We start from the raw sequence: 26,076 nt of genomic DNA, 5'->3' as shown, positions 1-26,076 counted from the left end.
AATACAACAATACAATAGTAGAACTATGGATGTCTTACACACTTTGCCACAACATTAGCAACATTTCCATGCTTTTGTTATGCTAAATGCAAGTCCTCATAAGTGCTCCCACATCTCATTTGACATCAATACAAGTTATACAACTAATATACATGTACAATAATACGCGTTATGTTCATGATAAATAGCACATTTGTATTGTACTAGTCTATCATCCAAAACCATCATTTGAGTATCATGGAATTTGATGTGGTATTTGACTCTTTTTTCTCTACTACGTCTTTAGAATCTAGTATCATGACGACTTGAAGCCAACCATGGTAAACAAGGACATTGAAAAATATGTCATTGCACCATGTCGTAAACAAGGACAATGCATGCATCCAACCTAGTGGTTTGACCATAAGGCACAATAAGTCATTAAAGGTTGCTTTTGTTGGGTAGCATTCACAGTGAGGTTGGTGAAGTTGACAAAACAATTACCATAAATTGTTATGGAGAACTCAATGACAATTCACATAAACTTAGGAGACATTACATTGCACATGAACATATTTGCTTACTAGTTTTTCATCGACATGTAAAAAGAAAGGTTTTACACCATATGTACTCATATTACTATACCTTGACGACTTACAAAACATTCAATCGCCAATGGATGTCAAAACAATTTTAATAATTTTTTTTTGTTTCTTGAAGGGTTTCACCCTATGTCATAAGTTATAACTTGTGACATTGTCCAAAGCTTCTCTCAAGACTCACAGAACGAAATTTCAATCTCGAAGTCTTCAAATTTGTGGACTTGACATGCAACAATGTTGTAAGCTAACAAGAAAAAAACATGATTTTCTAAAAGTTTCATCTTGTGGACACTGGATACAATGTAGTAACCAATGGACCTATTGTCATCAAAATGTTGACATGTCATGGAAAGACCGATTGAATGGTGACAAGTGCGTGTACAAACTACAACAAACTTATTTATGTACTTTAGAAGGTTTTGAGTTGACGATTTCAGACACATTTAATTGCCATAAATTCATCCTAACCAATCGTTATTTGACAACTCAAGGCAACGAAGATCCCATATTACGTATTTAATGTGCATTTCATTTTCCTTTTAGCTTTTCTTTTTAGCTAACGAAATTAAACTTTATAAAATTGCACTACAAAAGCAACCTATTCAATGCTTCACATCCATCATATTCAACAATATAACACTTACAAACTTTGACTCTACAAAACTCGTTTTATCCATTCATTGTATGTGTGCATACATATCCCTAAAAATAATAATGCTATGTGTATGTATTTTGTGTGTAGATTATGTATATGATATATGCGCATGTATATTCATGGTAAGTCATTCATCATTGATGTAGAACTTAACGGGTCATGTGAATTTCCATATTTAACCAAATGTAGCCTAACAATAAGATTTTGATTATCAAACATACTTGTTTTGAAACATAAACACTCTTTTCTCCATCATTGGGACAAAAATTGTCATGTGAGCCTCTTCCTTTAACAAGAGTAGAGTGAGGGAGGAGAGTGCATCTTTTTGTAAGAGCTTGCATTTCCCTTGAACCATTAATTATTCTTTGAAGTTGTTATATATGGTTATGATCGTCTTTCTATAACAATCTTGTGCATTGCTTGTACCATTGGAATATGTGCATTATGCATCGCGTGGATACTTGTGTTATGCCATCCCCATCTCCTTCAAATTGTAATTACAAATGGTTTCCATGTCAAAATCTTAGCAAAGATAACTCAAGAAAACTAACAATGATGTGATCCAATTTCAACATTGTATGGTTGTGTGGGTTTTGGGTGCACATATATTGGAGCCTTAGTGAAAGATGTCGTTAGTCTCTAAAATGCCCATTGCATTTTAGTAGTTTGTAGGAGCAAGGGGTTCTTACATATTAAGTTAGTGGAGTAGTGATGATGGTCTAGTACTTGACAAAACATTGACAAAATGTTAGTTGGGTCAAGTAAGTGTTGAACAACCTTGACTACCTTTGGCGTTTTGCGATGGTTTTTACCTTCTTATGGTTCATAAAGACTCCATTGAGAGAGATGAAAAAACTCAAGAATTTAAGAGTGGTTTGGTTGAACTTACGCGTCTTGATTGTGGCTTCTAGGTCATGTTCATGAGGTTTGGACAAGACGAGATAGTTGCCCTTTGTGTGTTTGAATATACAAGGATGTAATTGAAATGCACAACAATAAGTTGATCAAGGTAGTCATAAAAGTTGTTTGTGAATGAGGTCTAAGCATCGTTGTCGATATGTTTGTTAGGACAATGGACATTGTGACGTGGTATTCAAAGTGGCTATAACACATCGAGAAGTTGTCCTTTTCCCTTTGCCTTCTTCTTCGTTTGTATTGTCTCCATTATGAATGTCAACCTAAGTGAAGACATTAGAAGGGTGCAAATTTTTTAAAGATACAAGATATAAGGGCAATATGATCAAAAGTGGTAGGTATACCATATTAAATATTAGCAATTTGCCATCTATGCCTAATACAAAGTCATTCTCCATGACATGGTGACGTTTTTAAAATGCATTTCTCATGTGACCAATATTTTAGATTAGAAATATTAAGTTGTATGTGATCGGGTTATTGATAGTTTTTGCTATGCTTCTGGAACTGTTATTAATTGGAATAAGTCGGTGGGGTTCTAGGTAAGTACCATAGTAAACCCCTTGTAGTGTCCACAGGAAGGGTTTCAATGGCTTCCGCATGGTAAGTGTGTAAGATACTTGGGATGTCAAGTAGGAATTAACCTTTCACTAGAAGATCATATAGCTCCTTTGTTGCTTGCTATAAGGAAGAAATTGTTATATTGGAATGTTGCTAAATTGTCATTGGTTGGTCGGGTTGTTGTTGCCAATCAAGTATTGTTGGCTTCTATGTGGTACATTTTGTCGGCTTGGTTGTGTTCACGTTCAGTTTTTTCACAAGTACAAAGGCTTATTAGAAATTTCCTTTGGGGATCTAAAGATGGTTCATATGTGAGAGTCAAAGAATATTGGAAAGTTATTACAGCTACAAAGGATGAGGGGCTCTTGGATTGATTGATCTTATATTACAATGTACGATTTTTTGGGGGAAATTTATTATAAGAGGCTTGTTACCAGGTGGGGAGCCATGGAAAAAAATCATAAGGCACAGAATGGTTAAGGTTATGCCTTCTGCATGTGGCAACAGGCAAGATAATATTAGATGGTGGTTTTTAACAGATTTTAATCATTCCCTTTATATTTTTCGTCAGGATAAGTTTTTAAGGGGTATCATGAAAGCATGGTGGGATTTGAAACATAACTTGGTCCAATCTCTACCATCATGTATGGAGGAATGGTTGTGCCAACCCCTCATAATGAACCCATTGTTTCTATCAAAGGAGGGGAGAATGTTAGGAAAAAGAACTAGGTTGAACTGGGCTCATTTTGATAGAAGAGAAGTTGGATCAGCAAGGAATTGGATGAAATTTTCTTCTTTGATGATGGAAAACAAAACCTAGGGTTGTCACACAATTTGGGGTGGAAACATTATGTATGCAGAAATTGATAGAGTGTTTACGATGTATTCCTTTCAGCCTTCTCAAATGGTCTATTTTGGTATGGTATGTTTTCACCTTTACATGTCTTGTTGGGGGTCAAGGGTTATAAAAACTCTTGTGACTGGCTTTATTTCAATGTTTTGCATTCTGGATGGCTTCATTCTATCCTTATGGAAGACGAAGTTGTATCTCAAGGGAGTATGTTGCATGGTCGTATATTGTGGAAAGACGATAAAAAATTGATGTTGAGTCCACACCCAAATGATATAAACAATTTATCTGAATTTGTGGGTCTACGAGAATAAGACCATTGACAAACTTTTGTGGGATCTCAACGAATGGAAATGACAAAGCATATTAGCACAAGGAAATCTAGGTAAGCAGAACCCATTTTTTCAGTACTCAGTAAAAATGGGTAGAGAGTTGCTAAGGAGGTGTGTGGTTGTTACGCCAACAACATGTAAAATTTGGAGCTTGGGTAATGTACGTCACTCTTGGTTGATTGCTTATTGGAAATGGCTATGGGCCAAGCAAATTCCCAGAAAAGTTCTCTTGTTTAGATGGTTGTTGGTACATTATGGCATTCATGTGAAGTCATGAATGAGGGGGCATTGCCATGATTTAAAATGTGACAGTTGTGGTTTTCCTAGTGAAACGGTTCACCATGTTTTATGGGTATGTCCTATAGCTAAAGCAATATGGAAATGAATGTTAAGAATTGTGTATCCTATTTATGGTAAACATGGGGTTTTGTGAGATGGGGAAGGTTGGTTGAAGAAATACAGAATTATGAAAGTGACTATGTTCATTTTCTTCTCCTCTCCGATGGAAGACATGCATTGGAGGCCTCTTATACCACACCAATCCATTGTTTGGAAGAAGACATGGTTTGGTCTACGATATCATCTTTAGTAGTTTGGATATTATGGAAGGCAAGATGTAAGTGTGTATTTCAGAAAGTCAAACCGATGCGGTTGAATTAGTCAAGGAGATATGGTTGATGCTCCTGCATACTCTAAGAGGTCAATATGAGGCAATACATGGTGAACCTAATGTTGTGTTTCGCAAGCAACAATTTCGAGAAAATTGGAAAAAGGCAAAGGTCTTCACCCATTTTGGGGACAGAATAAAATGGAGATATGCTCCACCAATATGGCTTTTTGCACCCACTGTCTTCAAAGGACCATGTATGAGGGTTTCCGCTACTAGACATGTTAATTCGTGTGGGTAGGAGGGTTGTAATTTATTGTATGGATTCTTTGTAGCCTTTGGGCATCTTTTCATTAATACCACAATGAATCTTGACTTTAAATAAATAAATAAATATATATATATATATATTGTGGTGTCCCTTGGATGCAAGTGCATGCCTTCATGTTGGGTGTGCATGTGTTCCTTTGTGCCCCTTTTAGCATACCCTTGTTAGGACGCATGTAGCTAAGTAAAGCCAACCCAAATGGGTACCTTTGTACGACTATAAATTGAATAGGAAGTAAGAAGCTAAGCAAGCTGGTTTGGATTCCATTTATGTGCATTTCACAATATATATATCAAGTTGTATGTGGTTGTTAAAGCTAAAGAACATGACATTGTTTCCCTAAACAAATGATTGTATAGTTAAGCACCATAAAACCATTCTTTTGCTTATCATTGATTCAAGTGGCATTAGATGCAACGAGGAATATTGCATGACGATGTGCGAATTCCTGAAAGTGAAAGAGAAAGGGAAACATTAGAGTCAATGACCACAACTGTGATGAGAAACAATGCAATTGGATCAAGGGATGTTTGAGCACCAATAAAGGGTACTAAAATGGTGGTGGAGGCATGTGAGTCGACAAGTGGTAAGGATCATCATGTCATAAAGGGAGAGCGGAAAGAGGACATGCAATTGAAACATCAAGAGAAAGGCTAAGTAGAGGTCCAATGCATGTTCCATTGTAGTCGCGTTAAGTGTTATAGTCATGACTCATAACCTTACAGACGAAGTCTATAATTGATTTTAATAAGGTTAAGGGTAGGGTAGTTGGGAAACTAGATATCACCGGATTTGGGGCAAACCAATAAGGACCTATGACACATGGGAACATGCGGTGGTCAAGGAGCCTCAATCATTGAATTATATAAAGGGATTAGTTACCCCCACTTGTTACGATAGTTTGAGACAATGCTGAGACTCAATTGGTGAGGCTAACCTCTCTTTTTTCGAGCACGCTATTCAATAACCAAGGTAAAATTTCAGTGGTATGGGACATCGATGGTATTTTTACGTTTGACTCATATCCTTTGTTCGAGGGTAGTTGGTGTGGTTAAGCACCCGTAATCTCTTGTCCTTAATATTTGATTCTTTTGCTCATCATTAGTTCGATACATAATACAACATGCTATGTTTGTGTGGTTTCTTATATGTATATGTATGTACATATGTATTGTCACTTGAGTGCTGCTATATGTATGTACATATGTATGCAAAACATTCACGTATACGTATACGTATTCGTATACGTATCTATCATCGATACGATTCCGAATATCCGAATACCCGACGCCCGTCCCGTTGTGTTCCTCCACTTTCTGTTTCTCAGAAATGAATGTTTTTGAATGCTGCTGCTGCTGATGGTGGTGCCTTGCACACAGCGGCATCGAGTCATCATTGCGAGCCAGAGTCGGTGATGGAGAGACGCCTGCAGGGGTGGGGTGCTGGGGAAGAAGACCATCATGAAGAACGATCACTTACCTGGATGCCCAGAACAAACGCCTCCGCCCTCACGTCCACGGAGCTCCCAACTATCGCCAGGTTCTTTATTCTTCTTACCTCCTTCCTTCCTTCCTCCCTCCTTATGACTCTGTGTTTCTTTTCTTGTTTTTGTTTGTCTAGTTAGGGAGGGGCTTGTATCGTGTGCATATTGCTTTCAGTGTATCTCTTAATGAAGTGAAAGATTTATTCACGTTGAAACACTATTGAGCGTCTGCTTAATATGTAGCATATATCGTGTGTCTATACATACGTTGACACTCATGACTGGATTCCCTATGATTAATCATAACATCGAGATATGTTTGGGTTTCTTGAAAATTGAAAGATTACTCACGTTCTACCCTACTCTAGTATGCATTTACATTCTAGCTGTCTGCATATAACGTACTCTAGTAGGAATTTACCTTATAGCTATCTGGGGGGGATTACATTGCATCGGAAGGGGCCTATCGTGATTCAATATAGCTCTATAAATTTGCATCTGAAGGAGCCTATCGTGATTCAATATAGCTCTATAATATGAACTATCATAGACAGTTAAGCTTGCTGCCCAATTTAGTATGCAAGTTAAGTGTGATTATGATAGATGCCATAGTGATTTATCTTATCAACTATTCATAAAGAGATAAAATAGGTAAACATGGGTTAGATAGAATGAGATGCTGTTCTCATCCTAATATTGTGATAAAGATACTTGTCAACAGTGATTTGTCGTATCATCCATTCATAAAGAGGCAAAATAGGTGATAGCACTTTAGACAGAACGAGCTATTGTTCTCATCCTAATATTATGATTATGATACATGTCAATAGTGTTTTTTCTTATCATCTATTAGTAGAGAGGTAGAAAAGGTGATGCAGTGTGAAGTGTTACGTGCAGAAGCTCGTAGACACAACCGACTCAACCGGATAGCAATAGAAAATAGAACTAAGGTTTAATGGAAAGCTTGAAACACACAGAGAGTACGTAGGAGAGACAGAGAGAGCAAACTAGTAAAACTTTATATCAAAATAATACTCAACACTCTGTACATACAATGTGTTCTATGAGCACTTTTATACACGTCCTTAAAAGGGCTCATAGAAGTACTGACAAGTACTTCAATGCTTGTACTGAGCCATGACACAAGCTCCCAAACATATGCCTATCTAATAGGCTAGGACCGTAGGCCTCTAATGGCTTACCGGTTACGCATAGATCTGGATACTGGTTTGGCTCTTGGTTTCGGACATTGACCCGGCTCTCCGTTCCGGATACTGATCCAGACACTGATCCGGTTCTTCCTTCCGAATTACAATCCGGCTCTGGCTTATTCAGTTGATCTGGATCATGTTGAGCTTGTTTGCTCAACACTCCCCCTCGAGCTCAACTTGGGGTCGGATTGTGGTGTTTGTCGTTGCTAGTCCGGTTACGCACAGATCTGGATACTGATTTGGCTCTTGGTTTCAGACATTGATCCGGCTCTCCGTTCTGGATACTGATCCAGACACTGATCCGGTTCTTCCTTCCGGATTACAATTCGGCTCTGGCTTATTCAGTTGATCTGGATCATGTTGAGCTTGTTTGCTCAACACTCCCCCTCGAGCTCAACTTGGGGTCGGATTGTGGTGTTTGTCGTTGCCAGTCCTTGCTTCCGGCTTCTCCTGGTGTCTTCACGCCTCATTCGCGCTCCTCGACCCGTCCGGTCCCGCTTGCCACTAGCAATGGGCGCGGTTCGGTTTCAAGGCAAAAAAACCGAACCGAACCGAAACCGAACCGTTTATTTAAAACAAAAACCAAATCAAACCGTTTATGAACTCGTAGTATTGAAACCAAACCATTTAAGAAATAGTTGAAACCAAACCATTTAAAACCAAACCGTTTAGGGAAAAGTTGAAACCAAACTGAACCATTTAATAAAACATTTAAACCTAACCACTTAAATTAAACTAATTAAACATCTAAATAAACAAAAATACATTAAATTAAATAAGCATTTAAGTTACATTTATTAAATCAATAAAAGAAACTTTAATTGAACCATTAAATTAAATAAACATTTAATAATTAAATCAATAAAAAAACCATTAATTAAACCATTAAATCAATAAACTATTAAGGTAAAACAAAAGTTAACCAAAAACCTATAAACCTATAAACCCGAGTTTTAGAACCGAAACCGAACCGTTTATCGAAAATCCAAACCAAACTAGACCATTATAATTTTTTGGAACCAATAAACTGTGAAACCATGGCTTAACGGTTTGGTTTGGTTTGGTTTGGTTCGAGCCGAAACCGTGCCCATTGCTACTTGCCACAACCCGCCGGTTCTGCGCACTTCGACGTTCTCGGTCAGCTTGTTTGCTCATAAGGCCCATCTCAGCTCCTTCGTTGCTGTGACTTCAACGCTTCTTGACTCGTTGGCTTCCCTGTGTCGGTGTCGACTTTTGATGCCTTTTCATCTGTTTGGCTTTCAACTGATCTGGCTCTTCTGAATCGAGTTGTTCAACCGAATTGACTTCCATTGATTCGTTCCCGCTCTTGTCCGAATTGGCTGACTCTAATTCGTCTTCATCCTTTAGGCCCTTTACCGCATCAAACCATGTCTGGGTCTTGGCCTTCATCTTCCGATCGGCTTTGTCCTTCTTGACTCTGCCGTTGTAGCCGCTCGTTTTGACTTTATCGGATGTGCCGACTTTCTCAGTCGACTTGGCTCCCTTTTTCTCCTTGTCTCCCCCTGTTTTGGTTTCGTTCTCCTTGTCTTCGGCGGTGCCTTTACCTGTTCTCCCAGTTCCTATTTCGGTTCTCCCCTTCAAATGCGGCATGTCGAGATGCTGTAGCCCAAGCATCTTCGAAAAGTGTTGCAACTTGTTCGATCCAAGTAGCTTGGTGAAGATGTCGGCAAGCTGCCGATCGGTTCGAACATACTGGAGTTTGACTTCACCGCTCAGGACCCACTCGTGCATGAAGTGATAATGCACTTTGGTGTGCTTTGTGCTAGCATGGAATACGGGGTTCTTGGCGAGCTGCATGCTACTAATGTTGTCGTAGTAGATCGAGATCGGAGTTGATAATTTGATCCGAAGGTCTCAGTAGTTGCCGAAGCCATATGGTTTCACAGGTTGCGACGGTAGCTCCTCTGTATTTAGCGTCAATGCTCGACAGTCATTGTCAGCTGCTTCTTGCTGCTCCACGCAATAGCCGCGCTCCCGAAAAAAAACATGAAGGCGGATGTTGACCGACGATCCGACGCATCACCAGCCCAATTGGCATATGTATAACCGACTAACTTTTCGGTTATACCGCGTCGGTACAACAATCCCCGATCCTTAGTGCTGCTCACATATCGCAGTAGTCGATGCGCGCATTGAAGGTGCTTGACGGTCGATCGCTACATGTATTGATTGATCACTCCGACCGGATAACTGTCAGGTCAGGTGATAGTTAGGTATATGAGGCTTCTGACAATTTGTTGGAACTGTTTCTTGTCGCAGGCCATTCCGGAGTCAAGACGTAGCTTCAAATTCCGGTCAAGGGGCGTTGAGACCAGTCGGCAAACTGTCATGTCGAACTTGAACAACATATTCAAAACATAGTGTTGCTGAGACAAAAATATGCCGTCGGGGGTGTGGATCACTTCGATCCCGAGGAAGTAGTGAAGGTCCCCCAGGTCCTTCATCTCAAATGATGCTGCAAGTTGAAACTTCACACGACCAGTTTCCTTTGGGTCGATGCCGGTGATGACTAAATCATCAACATAAAGTAAGAGACTTACCGCCCCATTCTGACCTTGCCGGATGAAGAGTGAAGAGTTCGACTTTGATGTAGCAAACCCCATCCGACGCAGGCGCTGTGTGATCTTCACGTTCCAGGCATGCGGGGCTTGCTTTAATCCGTAAAGGAACTTCTTCAGTCTGCATACTGCTGAGGTATTCAATCCGGGTGGATGCACCATGTATACCTGTTCCTCAAGTTCTCCTTGTAGGAACGTGTTCTTCACATCCATATAGTGCAAATGCCAACCCTTCGCCGTGGCGACCGCAAGCAAGACATGGACGGTCTTCATCTTCGCGACCGGCGTGAATGTCTTATCGTAGTCGATGCTGTGTTGTTGTGCATAGCCCTTGGCCACTAACCGGGCCTTGTAGCGGTTGACGGAGCCGTCGGCATTGTACTTGATCTTGTACACCCACTTGCATCTGATCGGCTTCATGCCCTTGGGGGCGTCAACCAAGTCCCAAGTCTCATTCTCCGTTACTGCTCGCATCTCTTCCTCCATTGCGGCACGCCAATTTGTGTCTTTTGCCGCTTCTGCGTAGTTCTCCGACTCACGCACATCCGCTACCTTTGTCATGTATGCATAATGATGTGCCATATACTCATTATAACCATACCGCTTCACGGGATTCTTCTGGCGGGTCGATCGCCGTAACTTCTCATTTGCCGATTTTAGGGCCCTCTTGGCCAACGCGGACTTCGTCTTTGAAGGTTCGTCTTCATGCTTTCTGGAGTCGGAGTCGCTCTATCCGACTCTTCTTTGTCGATGCCGTATTCCAGCATCTTCTTCTTCCTTTTTTCGTTCTGGGTGAACCGTCTCCATTGTTCCTTGCGCGGGGAGAGCACGGCCAAGTCTCCACTACTTGCCGGCTCATCATCTAATTGGTTGTTCTGACTCGGTCTTTCATTCGGCCCACTCAGCCGGAATGAAATCAGACTCTCCTCTAGAGCACCGATATCTTCTTCTTCTTCTTCCTGAATCATTTCAGGCTCACTGGCCTCATCCTCAGTGATCGGTGGTCGGAGTTGTTGGGGGTTGGTGTCGGAGTCGGAGTTGGAGTCGGTAGGGAGTACCATGATGCCGACTCGTCGAATTCAATATCTCGGCTCACTCGGACCTCCTTTGTTCGGGGGTTGTAACGCTTATACTCCTGTTCATGTGAGTAGCCGACTAGGATACAATTCTCCAACTTGGCATTCAACTTCTTCCACTTCTCATCCGGCACATGCACGTAGGCAATACTACTGAATACCCTTGGGTGTTGCAAGTTCGTCTTTCGCCCGAAATACAGCTCATGTGCTAACACCTTCTCCCCGATTTGATTTTGGATGTAGACCGTGGTACGAACCACTTTGGCCCAGTAAAATCTGGCCATGCTCTTCTCCTCCAGCATTGCCCTTGCCGCTTCCACAATTGATCGGTTCTTTCTTTCGGCTACGTCGTTTTGTTTCGGCGTATATCTGCAGTTGAATTTTCTCTGAATTCCCATCTTTTGCAAATAATAGTTGAATTGGTTGGAAAAGTATTCTTTTTCGCCATCCGATTGCAGATACTTTATCTGTCTTTCCGTTTCCCTTTCGACAAGACTTTTTAGGTTTCGGATACAGTCAAAGACTTCGCTTTTCTTCAGGTTCCGGCTCCGGTTTCGCTCGTTGGGGAATGGAAGTTAGTGTTGCTTCCCAAGTTGACGGGCTTCACAAATCTGTGCCTTCCGGCCACTAAATTTCGGCAATCCGAATACTACCTGTTTTGATTGCAGTCTTGAAGCCTTTAGTAGTTGACATGGCCGATCCGCTTGTGCCATAAGTTGATTAGCTCGATGATACCTCTTTTCGATGGCTGCCCATAGTTCATTGGCTGTCTCGTCATCTGTATCGTGAAATTGACGAGCGATCCTCGGTTTAATATTAAACATGAGGAAAGCATGAGCACGAGAATGCTTATCTAGCCAAGCTTCAATCTCAGCATTAGATGAGCCAACAACTGATTTGGTTGAAGAGGATGAAGTTACCTGCGGTTTCTTGTCACTACCATTGACTACATTCCATAGACGATGGTACTATAGCAATCCAAGTTCCCATCCAAGTAATTGCTCCCATCCAAGTTGGACTCTTTGGGGAGTTGGGGAATGGTTGATGACACAATGGTGGCATGCAAGGCCATGGATATCCTCCTCTTCAGCTACAACTGGACAATTTGCAGCAGCTGTAAGTAGATGCTCAGGGTCTTTCTACTCCTCCCTAGATGAGGGGAAAAGAAAAAAGAACCTCCTTTGTAGGTTGGGAGGTGGCTGCTAAGAGAACCTCCTCTATAGGGTTAGGAGGGGGAGATAAAAGAAGCTAGGTCTGTGTGCTCTTTGGCAAAAAAATTCAGGTTGAGGATATGGAGACCTCACTGCTCTTATACCATGAGAGAAAAGCTGTTAATAACAGCAATGGAACAGTTGTTAGAAACACATAGACTCAGCCAAAGCAGTGAGAAGGCTGTTAGGCAACAGTAGAAAAAATGGTTGCAAATAATAGAAACACAGCTAAACAAAGACTTTACAAAAGAGGCTGGTTAAGTGACCCTTGTACTACCAAACAGGTCCAATATCTTGGAAAAAGTGGAAGAGAGAAAAAGGCATTTAAAGCGATGCAGATTCTAGAGAGAGAAGGCATTTAAAGAGTTGGAGATTCTAGAGAGAGAAGAATCTAGGAAGAGAGGGAATGTAGAACAGAGATAATAAAGATGAAAGAGAGTGCAGGTCTGGGGCTGCCACCCTCCAACACACATGAGTTAGAATCTAGTACAGTGTCTATGAAGCCCTAAAATTAATAAAAGCGCTAGTTTGTCTACAAGAGAAACTTTAATTTTATTGCCTTAAAACAAGTAAAAGTTCCGTAGTAATGACTAGTTCAAAATGCAGAACAATTTGCTTGACACCAATAGATGTGCCCTAAGCCAGCGACATACAGTCCAAGGTTGATTACGATGAAGTCTTTAGGGGAATGTGCCTTATAATTAATAGGGAAAAGTACCAGGATACCCCTAGAAGTTCGTCTATTTACCAAAATGCCCTTGGAAGTTCCAAATTGATCAAACTACCCCTATGTCCAAAAAATTACACTTTATAAAGTAATTATACACTCAAATGTACAAGCCCTATTTACCAAAGATGGAAGAAATGGACCCGAACTAGCCCTATTTACCAAAGATTTGAGTGTATAATTACTTTATAAAGTGTATTTTTTTGGACATAGGGGTAGTTTGGTAAATTTGGAACTTCCAAGGGCATTCTGTTAAATAGACGAACTTCCAGGGGTATCCTGATACTTTTCCCTAATTAATAACACTGAGCCACTATCAGCTGTAACCTGCTGAAACTTCTGGAAACAGACAGACTAAATTTATAAACTTTGGTTTTATTTTCTATCCTTTCCTTTCGCAGCTTTTTGGTTTACTGATTCAGATCCATACTTTGCCCAACTGAGGTTGGGACGTGTTCAGCATCTTCCCATCAATTTTCACGTTAATCGAGAACCGCCTGGTTATCTTTCTTATTACTTTCGTATCTACTTATTGCATTTTCCTCGTTCAGATTTAATTGTAAGAAATATCCCTTTTGCCTAGTGTTGTCAAACTTAATTAGGAAAAATTTCAACATACCTCTATATTGGGAACATATGGAAGTACCCTAGTAGATTTTACAAATTTTAACTATGCACACTTGGGTCGAAAAGGGAAAATACATTACCCTTGTAGAGTTTTTTCTTTGATATCAGCCTCTTGCTTAAAGCCACAATTGATGGTTAACACCTTCATTAAAGAGATTAGTTTGATATATCTTATAATCATAACTACTATCTTCATTCGCAGGTGTCAAGATGCTGGGAGTCTTCATGAGGACATTGTTTTTTACAAGCAACAGTTGAAAAACTGTAGTTTAGCTATTGAGGATTTCAAAACTCATAACCTGGACATGGGCATTAAAGCTCTAAGGTAAATACGTCTGTTAAGAACTTGTCATGCCTTTGTCCTATTACATATGCTTAATGAAGCTATGATATGAACATGCCAAGTGCATATTACTAAACCATAATGAGGATCCTATTTTCGCTAAAAAGTGCGTAATATAATGGATTGGAGACTACTGTACGGTCTTTTACGGTAGCATAGATGTTTCCATTTACCAAAAGAAGTCCTAGTTTGAAACCTCAATTGTTCTAAGGTTTCTTTCTAGGGTTCATAATGAGTAGCCTAGATTCTTTCAGGCCATTCTATGGTCTATTACAGGCGATTGATTTTACCTGAAGAATTCCTAGTTTGAAGCCCCACTAGCTGTAAAATTTATTTCTAGGGCTCTTCTGTGCATTGTTATGGAGAAGAGTGGTGGTACGAAACAGCTGAGAGACGATGGAAAAAGAGTCAAGACTAACCAACAAGATGATTGATGTGGAAAGAGGAAGCATTCTTTTTGTGTTTACAGACGTGCATATGAAATGTGTTGTCTTGAAGAAGCACAGAAATATAGCATGCTGAAAAATCATTCTAATGGTTCCACTCTAGGAGTTGCGAGGGCTTGTCTCGGGATGTTACAACTTTTGTTTCTGTTTATGGAATAGCTTGGAATGTATTTATTACAAATTATGCTGAACAAGAGCAGGTTGAAGAAGCATTGAAATGGTTCATATCTATGAGCTGCGACGGCTTGTCTCTGGATGCAACTACTTTTGTTGTTGTCAATGGAATAGCTTGGAATGTGTCTATAGAATAACTTTCAGATTAGTTTTCCTCTACTTTGGAGTACATAGATTTGTTTCCTTAACCATCGTCTTATAAAGATGAGTTGGGAAAAAATATTTTGTATGTTGCAGTTGTTATGACTTTTCTAAAACCCAAGGGAAGGACATTTTGGTTTTGGTAAAAAGAGTCAAGACTACCGTGTTAAAAATGAAACCTGACTTCCATGTATTTTTTTCATTTGCATTGTTTAAAATCACCCTTCAATTTTGAAATTAAAGTTATAGATGCATCCAAAATCATGATGTTTTGTTTTGCAATCTCAACTAAACTTAAATGACGGTTTATTACCTTCCGGCAAAATAATATGTTTTATCATTGTAATGATTTATTGTATATAAACTCTTTGCAGAAGATACTGTTTCCTTATAGCATTCAGATTATATTTGTTCAGCTCTGTTGCATTTCACGGTAATACAAATGCTGGAGAGAGGCTTTTCAGTGAGTGGATGAAAGCAAGGCCTGAACTGTATCGTATTTGTAATAATCTTAAGTTAGACTGAGAGCTTTCTAGTGGACAACCGAGCAGTGTGATATCTGTATAAAGCTTGGAATGAAATAGTGCTTGTGGTTTTGTGTATATTTGGAGTGTCTTTATGAGTAATGGTCGGTATAGTAAAATGAAACAGGCATGGAATAACAGTAACGATATTCTCAAAAGATTTGGTGAAATTGATTTGCATTGTCATCCTACTTCAGTGAGTTATTAATTTGATGTAGCGTACAATGAAATAATGTCATGTAAGGTAGGTATGATTTATTTGAGATTTATGACAGAATTGGCAAGTTTCACTTATCTGCTCGTATGGGATCTTATAATTATGGTTGATTTGGCATTCCATCTTACCACGATGAAAACCCATTTTGTTGTTTTTATTTTTGTTGCAAATTAGGACATATCCTTACTAAGGGCAACAATGGAAATGAATTGATAGAAAATAGAACCTACCCTAATAATGGGCTAAAAACGTCAATGGCAACGATGGAAGTGAATTGGTAGTGTTTTAGGGCATTGTGATTACTTTTGTAAGTGTAAGAAAAGGAAACCAATTTTGTAGCATAAGACCCATTGATAATTTGTTGCTCCACACTAAGCCAATTCTATAATAGATATCCAATCTAGTAATCATTGTGTCTATAATTAATGAAGCATTGCAAATATTGCATTAGAGTCTAAATAATGCTGTCCATCAGTCCATTGACTTGTGAGTGATGGTTTTATGTTCAATAGGTATGGAATGTACTTCCAAAAGTTGTCAATGTATTAAATATTGTGGTAATTAATAGTGAATATGTAATTGATGACAAGAAGTTGATTGCGGACATCCCTCTTTCCCAAGATCATGTTCTTGTGGAGATACACAACCTGCTTCTTTTCATTTTTGAAACTGGGAATTCTTGATGGAATGCCACTTTTTGAGATGGAAGATAGACTCCATGCCACTAGAATAAGTTTGTTGAATAAATGTAGTCAACCTTGCACTTTTGTAGATAGTCAAATAAAGGACCAACCATGATGGAAACATACAACCCATCAAATGGTCAACCTCACATTATGAAGCTGATCTTTGTGTAGGTGGGAGTGAAGAGTTTGATGTCTAGGAAGACCATGGACTTTGAGAAGGAAAGTAGTTTGGATAACCACATATGGGAGCTAATGGATAGACCAATTACGGGGACAAAATGGGTTTGAAAGACTAGTACAAGGCTAATAGGTTTGTGAATTAATGCAAGGAAAGAATAATAACAAAAGTTATTTGTGTAGAAGAATTAAGTAGGTTATTTGCTACGATTGGAGGTTTGAAACCCTAAGAGTGGTCCAATAGTCTCCATTCCAATAAATTAGCTAGCATACCAAATGGATATGAACTATTCCACTCTAAAACCATTTATTTAGGAGGTATAGTTGGCTCAAAGATGTTGACCCGGCTATGGTTTTAGAGGACAAGAGGTTGACAATCGGAGTCTAGTTTCCTCCCGACCATGAAATATTGTCTTAAACTAACAAGAAGCAATCAAGTGTGTCATTGTCCTCAATGGAGGTGGAGGGAATACAAGGAAGCATCATGCAATGCGTGTCATGAAGCAATGTGGTCAAGATAGATAGATACGGAAAAACAATTGTGACCTAAGAAAGCACGTCATAATGGAAATTAGGGTGTTGATTGATGGAGAGAGAATCTGGATAGCACACGAAAGCCAAATTTAAATTAATATTGAAAATAATTTTCTCAATAGGGAGGCCAAACATATTGACATTTAGTTCCACGTTATAGAAGTCTCAATTCATATGAGAATGATTTAGTTTGTGCTTAGCCCTTTGAATGAGAATCGTGTTGGATTAACTTGCCATGGAGTACTCGATTGGGATAACTCCAATGAGGTGGAGGAAAGGCTAAGTTGAAGGAGGCAAGCGTTCACAATATCAACTATGAAACAAAATGTGAATCTATCATATGATGTTGTTTCTATCCGTAAAGCTTTTCAAAGAGGGGGGGGAGTGGTAGATGTGAAAAAGTGCGCTCATGTGCGATCATCCTATAAGGTGGATGGGTTAGTGCTTGGGTCTAACAATCTATTGTATTCTAGGGATAGCTATCACTTCATCCAATGTGTTGTTATGTATCTACTCACTCAAGAGTACATGTGCTGGAAGATTGTTTTCTACAACATTGCTCATGTAAACTTATTAAGTATCAATTGACATCGAAGCATTGAATGGGTTATGGATAGATGAGAAGCTTGCCGTCATGGAAAAACATTCACCTCCTAAACTATGTGCTCGTATGTCTTAGAAATTCCCTTCACATACACTATGCATATACCAACACATATTGTTTTATGAATATGCCTATATGTATGTATGTATAGAAAACAAGTGTACACTAAAACATATAAATAAACCCATGTGTTCCCAAATTAATTTCAATGTACACATACCAAAGAATAAATGGTTTCACAATAATAAATAATGGATAATGACATCTTCTCCTTTTGATGCAAGATGTCAATTATATGTATAAGACATAGCATAAATATCCCCAACTCTTGAGATTTGTAAACGACAAATGAAAATTTGGTTGATGTGAAAATTTTATACATAAAAATAGTTTCAATACCTTTAACTTTCAAACATTGTTTGTTACTCACTCTTATGCAGCATATGGGACTAGGATCGATAAAAACTTTTATTTCCCCTTCGTGTTGTTATGTTGTCATTCGCATATAAATTGGTTGAAGAAACGTTTCTCCTGCACCCTCACCAAAATATCATCAACATTTGTTGCTTGATTACAAAGGTTTCTTTCAATTTTCATTAGCCATCATTCCCATTTAGACATTATGTTGATCACTAGGTGAATTAGGTTTAAATGATAAATCTTTGGGCATAAAATCTTTGCATACATGTCTCATAAAAGTATATGTTCAAAATGGTAAGTCGAACGACATTATGTGCACATCCTTTGCATCACTTAGAGATTGCATAGCATTTGGTGACTTGGGGATTTCCCCTCATGAAGCCTTGGTTGAGTGTTCAAAGGAAGAGGAGGCATTTATTGACATTTTATCCTTTCAACATTTTATCTGTTTTCAATAATTTTTGCTATTGTGGAAATATTTGTAAAACATGTTTGAAACCCTCATTTGTATTTGTCAATGTCCTACAATTATGACTTGGTTTGTGTTTTCCATGTTCAGCTATCTCATGGGGGCATCAATGAGTGAACCCTCGTTTATTCAAGGCTCGAGAAAATTAGAAGGGCATTGGCAACCCATCCTTTCTAAGTAAGTACAAAGGTTGGAAAACCTACACTTCCTTTTAGTTTGAACTATTTGCATCAAAACTATAATATTATGTGTGCGGTCATCTACACGTACTACAAAAATTTATGAAGGATTGCCCAAGTAATTGAAAAAAAACGATCGTTCAAAAAGATCATAATCACTTGGAGTGATGAAAGATGAATTTCACTTGGAGCAAAAGTTACTTGAGAAAAAGGTGAAATGTTGGGTGGCACAATTACGAAAGCACATGCATTTACTTCTGAATTTCCACGTACATTCCTTATGCCAAAACATACATAGACTTCACCAACTCTTAATCACTACATTCATAGATGAACATAAGAATTGCTTTATGCATGATGAAAGATTTCTGTATTAATGAGGGAATACAGTTGAACATCATAATAGAAGGTGATAAGATGAGAAGTAACAAATCCGTACCATAAAAAATGTGTTCTTAGATTGGTCTAAAAGATTTTTGAATTTTTGAAATGTATATTTCCATAGAATGTTGCATTATGTTGAGAGTAAAAATAATGGCTGACTGATGCCCATAGTTTTAAGAGGGATTGAAGTTTCCTAAATTGTTTTGTTGCCTTTGAATATGGACGAAATAAAATCAAGAAGCTTAGAGTTGGCAACTACATATGTTTGTGTTGAGGCTTGTGTTCTAACAAAGAAACTCTTGGCGAGTCTCGCATTATCGAAATAACTATGAATCAAAGAATAGATGACACGTATTTTTTATTGCAAAGAAAATCGTCGTTCGAGATAACCTTGAGGCAATGAGAGCTAGGCTGGTTTCGCAGATCAAACTCAATATAGAGTTCTTGCTCAAAATTAAAACCTACATTTTGGTTGGACAGTTGCAATTGATGGTCTTGTGAATTGGTTGGGCAAGTGAGGGTGGGATGAGAGTCGGGTGGACCGACCCCATGGACGTATGCATGTGGCTCATGTCCTGTGGATGGCCATGATCTTGACCTTGACCTTGACCTTGACCTTGACCATGACTTGTGGGTCCAATGGAAATGTGGGTCGTGTTTTGGTGACACGTGGCCTTATTTGGGTAGGCCAAGTGGATGCCTACGTGGACTGAATGTATTAGATTATAGGAGAGAGAAAAGGACCAGCCGCCCCGCTCTGCTCCTGCCCTGTTTGTCTCCCTGCAACCAACACAGACGAGGCGCGAATTCCTGCTGAAACGATAAGCAGATTTCATCAATCAAAAGAAAAGAAAAGAAAAAATTGCATTGATTAGAAGAGATCATTCTCAGAAGAAAAAGAAAAAGAAGAAGAAGAAGAAGAAGAAGAAGAAGAAGAGAAGGAAGAAGGAAGGGAGTAGGAGAGATGCTCACTTCCATTGCGCCGAAAAGGAAACCCACTCTGTCTCGGCTTCCGAGTATGCGGGATCGCGTACAAGGTTGCCTCAGCGATCATCCCAACGAGCTCGTTTCTCTGTTCTCAAAGTCTGTGTTTCTCACTTTGCCTCCACTGTATATGTGTATATGCATAGACTTGTAGGTTTGTTGTCTGCATCAATACTTACATTCATATATGTATATGTATGAATGTATATGTTTGCGTATGGTTTGTATATGAGCTTTTTTCTTTCTTTCTTTTAGTATACTCTAACCCCGATTTCTTGCGGGTATGTGCTATGTACATATAAGGTATGTTGCTCGTGGTAAATCTATACTTCAGCCACATGAGATCCTTGCTGAGCTCGAGATCCTTATGCATGCTTATGATGGTCTCCTTGTTCAAGAAGATTTCTCCGTTGTCCTCCAGGCTGCTCAGGTTGGCATCATTTTTATCACTATATATATATGTGTAGTCTCATTTTTATAATGAATAAACGTGTCATTTGTTTTTGATCATATATTGGATCATTTATCTCTGAATACTATATCAGAGGTCCGATTTTGGATATTGAAAGTTTTGATTTGTAAATCTAGTATGTTTTAATATAGCAGCTATAGTCTTGTAATTTCCAAAAAGCTACCTTATTGACGATTCCCGGTGTTCCAATGGTATGCTAGTCTCATAGCATTGCTGCATAATGATTGGTTATGTAATAATGGTGGACTCCCAATGTACCAATGTCTGCGTAAAAATTTGCTTCATTTTTGTTTCTGTTTTCTTTTGTATTTTGCATACCCATATTCCGGAGCCTTAAAATTTATGGTTATAAGAACTCACAAAATTCCGACCTTTGTTTTTGGGTGGACCTGTCTAAAACAGGAAGCTATCGTCTATCCTCCTTGGGTCGCAATGGCGGTTCGCCCAAAGCCAGGTGTATGGGAATATGTTCGTGTTAATGTGGATGAGATGACACTCGATGAACTTACTGTTTCTGAATACCTTGGATTCAAAGAGCTACTCGTCGATGAATCGTATATTATTTCCATTTTATCTATATCTGAATTTTTGTTTCAAGGTTTTATGTTCGTGTTGATGGATAGGATTCAACGTGGATTATTAAGAGACTCATATGAATTTAAAAAACAAGAAATTTGGTTCATATTCATTAAGGAAATTGGGGGGGAAACCCAACAAAATTAGCAATATTTGCTCTTGCCATGAAAGTATGTTCTTATTTCAACACAGGACTGAGGATCTGTATGTCCTTGAATTGGATTTTGGACCATTTAATGCAAATTTCCCACGATTAACGAGACCATCCTCCATTGGAAATGGAGTTCAATTCCTGAATCGACATCTTTGCTCTCGGCTCTTTGGTGATGCAGAGAGCATGCAACCCCTCTTTGAGTTTCTTCGGACCCACAAATACCAGGGCCAGGTTATATAGTTTTATGCTTTACTATAAAAAAACTCTTTTCTTTTTTGGGTTTGTTTAGTGTACAAGTCTCTCATTATAAATTAATCTGAGTCTGTTATATTAGACGTTGATGTTGAATGAACGCATTCCAAGTTTACTCAAGCTAAGGTCCGCATTGCTAAAAGCAGAGGAACTACTACTTAAGCTTCCAGAGGATACTGTGTATATGGAATTTGGCCATAGGTTTATATATTTTTAACTCTATTTCAGAAGCTTGATGAATCTTTAACGTATGTGTGCTTTTAACTCTTTTTTCTTTGCTTTCTTAATGTTCGCTTCAGGCTTCAAGAGTTAGGACTAGAGAAAGGATGGGGGAGCACAGCTAAATGTGTGTTGGAGATGATACACTTATTGCTTGAAATCCTACAAGCGCCTGATCCAGATACTCTAGAGAAATTTCTTGGAAGAATCCCAATGGTTTTTAATGTGGTGATACTATCACCCCATGGATATTTTGGCCAGGCTAATGTACTGGGCTTGCCTGACACAGGTGGACAGGTTAGAAAGCACCATAAAAGACATGATATAGATATATTGTCTTTCATTACCGAAAGTATTGTAGAGTCTTGATACATTTATATATGATTTTTAAATAAAATATGTGTTGGGGACATAGGTGGTGTATATTCTGGATCAAGTTCGTGCTTTGGAGAGTGAGATGCTGGATAATATTAAGAAGCAAGGGCTTGAGATCGAGCCAAAAATACTTGTGGTATGTATAATAGTGTTGCTGGATGAAATGGATCTATAATATTTTACCAAATTTTCTCTTCAGAGAGAGTTTGAAGACTTTCGACTGGAATTCTTTTAGTTTGATTGATTTGGGGTGGATCAATGTTTCAAGGTAACTCGCTTGATTCCCGAGGCAGAGGGGACGTCATGCAACCAACGTATTGAAAAGATAAGTGGTACTCAATTCTCAAAGATTTTAAGGGTTCCATTCCGAACCGATAAAGGAGTGGTTCGCCGGTGGAGATCCCGATTTGATATCTGGCCTTACCTGGAAAGATTCGCTGAGGTAGCATATGTGATCTTTCTTCTTCTTTTCTTTCCATTTTGATTATTTATATATATGTATTTGGCATTACATGGAAAGATTTTCGAAGGTAGTTTAATATTAGTGGCTGAAAATAACTTCTGCTTAAGAGTAGGCAAAGTGTTTTGATCGAGTTTCTAAAGCTGATATTATCTTACATGCAGGATGCAACTAGTGAAATATGTGGGGAGCTCAATGGCCCGCCTGAGTTGATAATAGGGAATTATAGTGATGGAAATTTGGTTGCGTCTTTAATTGCGCATAAATTGGGTATAACTCAGGTATGCGTGCAACCTTATAAGCTACTCTAAATTTTAAATTTTCGGTCTGCGATTTCCCCTCAATAATATTTATATGGGCATTGTTTCAGTGCAACATAGCACATGCATTGGAGAAAACCAAGTATCCAGACTCTGATATTTACTGGAAGAAATTTGAAGACAAATATCATTTCTCATGCCAATTTACAGCAGACATTATAGCCATGAACCATGCCGACTTCATAGTAACAAGCACTTACCAAGAGATTGCTGGAAGGTTGAATTAGTTCCTTCTTAAAGTGTGCCCAAGGAAGGCCTTGTATTCTTTAAAATGAAAAAGAGATATTTCAGCATGTTTTTTTGTTGTTTTTCGTTTAATCAACAAATGATTGTTTTCCTTGTATTTTGTTTCTAACTGCAGCAAAGATACGGTAGGACAATATGAGAGTCACATGGCTTTCACTTTGCCGGGATGTTATCGGGTGGTGAATGGCATTGATGTTTTCGACCCAAAGTTCAACATCGTCTCACCTGGAGCAGACATGAATATATACTTCCCATTCTCGGATGAAAAAAGACGATTGAAAGCACTTCATGCCGATATTGAGGACCTTGTCTATGGTCGCAGTCAAACTGATGAGCACATGTCTCTCTCTCTCTCTCTCTCTCTCTCTCTCTCTTTCCTTTTTCCTTTTATTACCATAATTTGCCAAGCAATTAGGCCATCAACCCAAGCTCCTAGATTCAAATCCTTACACCTAACACCATCAATGCTGTCACATTTTCTCATGATTTAGTTGGTTTGTTTATTGTTTATAGAGGATTCCTTGAAGATCGAGCGAAACCAATCATCTTCTCTATGGCTCGTTTGGATCGAGTTAAAAATTTAACTGGATTAGTGAAGTGGTTTGGTGAGAATGAGGAACTTCGACAAATGGTGAATCTGGTGGTTGTAGGGGGTGACATTAATCCAACCAAGTCAAGGGATAGGGAGGAAGTGAAAGAGATTGAAATAATGCATAGCCTTATGGCAGAGTACAATCTACCAGGTCAGTTCCGATGGATATGTGCACAAAAGAATCGTGTCAGGAATGGGGAATTGTACAGATATATTGCTGACACAAGAGGAGCTTTTGTACAGGTACATACACGCACACACACATATAGCAAAACTTAGATGCTATCCAATGACATACCTATAATGCCGCATACATATATACTTACTAAATCTACATGTGTAAAATTTTGATGTGCTTGTAATGCTATATGACATCGCTGAGGAAGCAAAGAGCGTTTGTATGACTGCCCTCTTAACTGCAAATATCCATGTCACACCCGAAAGACTTTAGGCTTAAAAGTAGATATTTCATCCAATGTGCCCATGTATGTAGTAATGTGATATTGCCCTGCTTAAACAAGCAATCCAAATCAGACCTTATGAATGCCAAAATGTTGAGCAAATGAGACATGACAAAAGAGAGTGATTATCGAAAATAATCTAGATGTGTCATCTGATTTGCTAAGAATGTTATAATTGGTTGGCCATACAAGAAAGATGAGAGTTGTCCAGCTAAATCTAGGTGGTGTTTATAATGTTAATATTATCGTGTGGAAAAAATCAATTGATTGGATTCCCATTACAGCCCGCCCTTTATGAGGCATTCGGGCTCACAGTTGTCGAGGCTATGACATGTGGGCTCCCCACTTTTGCAACTTGTCATGGAGGGCCCGCAGAAATCATCGTAAATGGAGTTTCAGGCTTCCACATCGACCCTTACAATGGTGCTGAATCAAGTGCAAAGCTTACGCACTTCTTCACCAAATGCAAGGGCGATCCTGCCTACTGGACTCAGATATCCGAAGCGTCTTTGCAAAGAATCTACGAAAAGTGAGAGAATGTTTTAAGCGGTTAGCATTGACTATGTTTTAAGCCATGCATTTACCATGTTTTAATGCATGTAATTAACATCAACTGTATAATGACTCGGTGGCCGGGGATCAGGTTCACATGGAAGATATATGCCGAACGTCTTATGATGTTAACAAGGGTTTATAGCTTCTGGAAGTACGTTTCAAAGCTTGGGAGGCTCGAAACACGCCGATATATCGAGATGTTCTATATCTTGAAGTTCAGAAACCTCGTAAGTTTGATACGTTTTGATAATAATGGTCATATTATTTCAATCAAAGATATTTTGCACTTCCTTTCATTTCGTTTACATTCACGTTTTTGCTAATACCACCAATCCAATTAATTCAGCCTTTTTGTTAGCAGTGTAAGTGTTGTGTGAACAATCTTATAGAAGAAAATCAGGTTTTGTCAATGAACATCATGTGAATTTGTATAGGCGTTTTGTGAAGGAGAGTTGTGTTAATTTACATGATTTTAGCCTACTGACATCACATTTTTCTTGCGTGGAAAACCATCTCTTTTAATGCTAATACGTTGATTTACATGATGCCTTGTTTCTACAAATGTGGTTTTGAAGAACTGATCTTCAGAGTATTTGTGTGTGTGTGTGTGTGTGACAGGTAAAGACTGTACCATTGACCATAGAAGAGACACAAGTAACAGAGAATCAAATCAAAGGGGCAATTGCGGAAAACTCATATTGAAACCTAAGCTAAGCTCTTCAAATAATGCAGAATAAATAATGATGAAACATCAGTCGTGGGTAATCTTAGTATCTAGAATACTGGCTTGGTCCTTGTCTCAATAAGACTGTTGAATAAATTGATGATCAACATGCATGGAGTCTAATTTGATGTAATGTTTTGGTCCTTGTCTCAATAAGACTGTTGAATAAATTTATGATCAACATGCATGGAGGCCACTTTGATGTAATGTTTCCATGCAAATCCCAAAGAAGTGAACATTTTTGTTTCCTCATTAATGTATCTTCTATCAGAAAAATATTTGGAGTTTCATATATGATGAATCTTTTTAGGCAATAAGATGACCATCATTTGTATTACGTGCGAGGTAGTCAAAAACACCCTCAAAATCTTTGTCTAAACCATGAAAAAACTGATATGTAAATTCAAAATTTTATGTGAGCTTGAGAAAAGCTTCAGAGTTGAGCAAAGTATGTTAAGAGAATTAACTAGTTACATCGTGCAATACCTACAATTGTTAATGAATGTGACAATTGTAAATGATAGAATCATATTTGAACCATCACATACCTTTTGCCCAATACAAATAGAAGCTATGAAGAGCACCATAAAGTGTATTGCGGGAGCATCGGCTTTGGGAGAGGAATTTGAGGTTGAATATCTTAAA

At 38.7% G+C, this 26,076-nt stretch overlaps 1 protein-coding gene and 1 long non-coding RNA gene across 2 annotated transcripts; both read left to right on the top strand.

The window, feature by feature from the left end:
• The first annotated feature begins 6,173 nt into the window (after positions 1-6,173).
• On the top strand, positions 6,174-14,968 carry LOC147868139 (uncharacterized). Its single transcript, XR_015531152.1, has 2 exons — positions 6,174-6,368; positions 13,946-14,968. It is a non-coding gene; the product is annotated as an uncharacterized LOC147868139 (long non-coding RNA).
• Positions 14,969-19,804: 4,836 nt separating this feature from the next.
• LOC147868138 (sucrose synthase 2-like) lies at positions 19,805-25,616 on the top strand. Its single transcript, XM_087315754.1, has 15 exons — positions 19,805-20,124; positions 20,329-20,455; positions 20,900-21,051; positions 21,266-21,458; positions 21,562-21,680; positions 21,779-21,995; positions 22,114-22,209; positions 22,342-22,515; positions 22,698-22,814; positions 22,904-23,070; positions 23,215-23,439; positions 23,613-23,934; positions 24,437-24,681; positions 24,796-24,934; positions 25,326-25,616. The coding sequence occupies exons 1-15, from the start codon at positions 20,006-20,008 to the stop codon at positions 25,407-25,409; spliced, it is 2,496 nt and encodes an 831-aa protein (XP_087171880.1). The 5' UTR covers positions 19,805-20,005; the 3' UTR covers positions 25,410-25,616.
• Positions 25,617-26,076: the final 460 nt, after the last annotated feature.

Source organism: Azolla caroliniana, unplaced genomic scaffold (assembly GCF_043228905.1).
Source record: "Azolla caroliniana isolate FFs.n. ecotype wild unplaced genomic scaffold, voAzoCaro1.0.p SCAF_1, whole genome shotgun sequence".
Taxonomy (NCBI): Eukaryota; Viridiplantae; Streptophyta; class Polypodiopsida; order Salviniales; family Salviniaceae; genus Azolla; species Azolla caroliniana.
The sequence above is the reverse complement of the archived record's forward strand: the minus strand, read 5'-3'. Positions and strand labels throughout refer to the sequence as shown.

Excerpts from the sequence above, each read along its gene's own strand:
- LOC147868138 (XM_087315754.1), top strand. The coding sequence starts at position 20,006 with ATGCTCACTTCCATTGCGCCGAAAAGGAAACCCACTCTGTCTCGGCTT. Across the intron at positions 22,815-22,903 it reads ATAAATTGGGTATAACTCAG|TGCAACATAGCACATGCATT; the intron begins GTATGCGTGCAA and ends GCATTGTTTCAG. Across the intron at positions 24,935-25,325 it reads TCTTGAAGTTCAGAAACCTC|GTAAAGACTGTACCATTGAC; the intron begins GTAAGTTTGATA and ends TGTGTGTGACAG.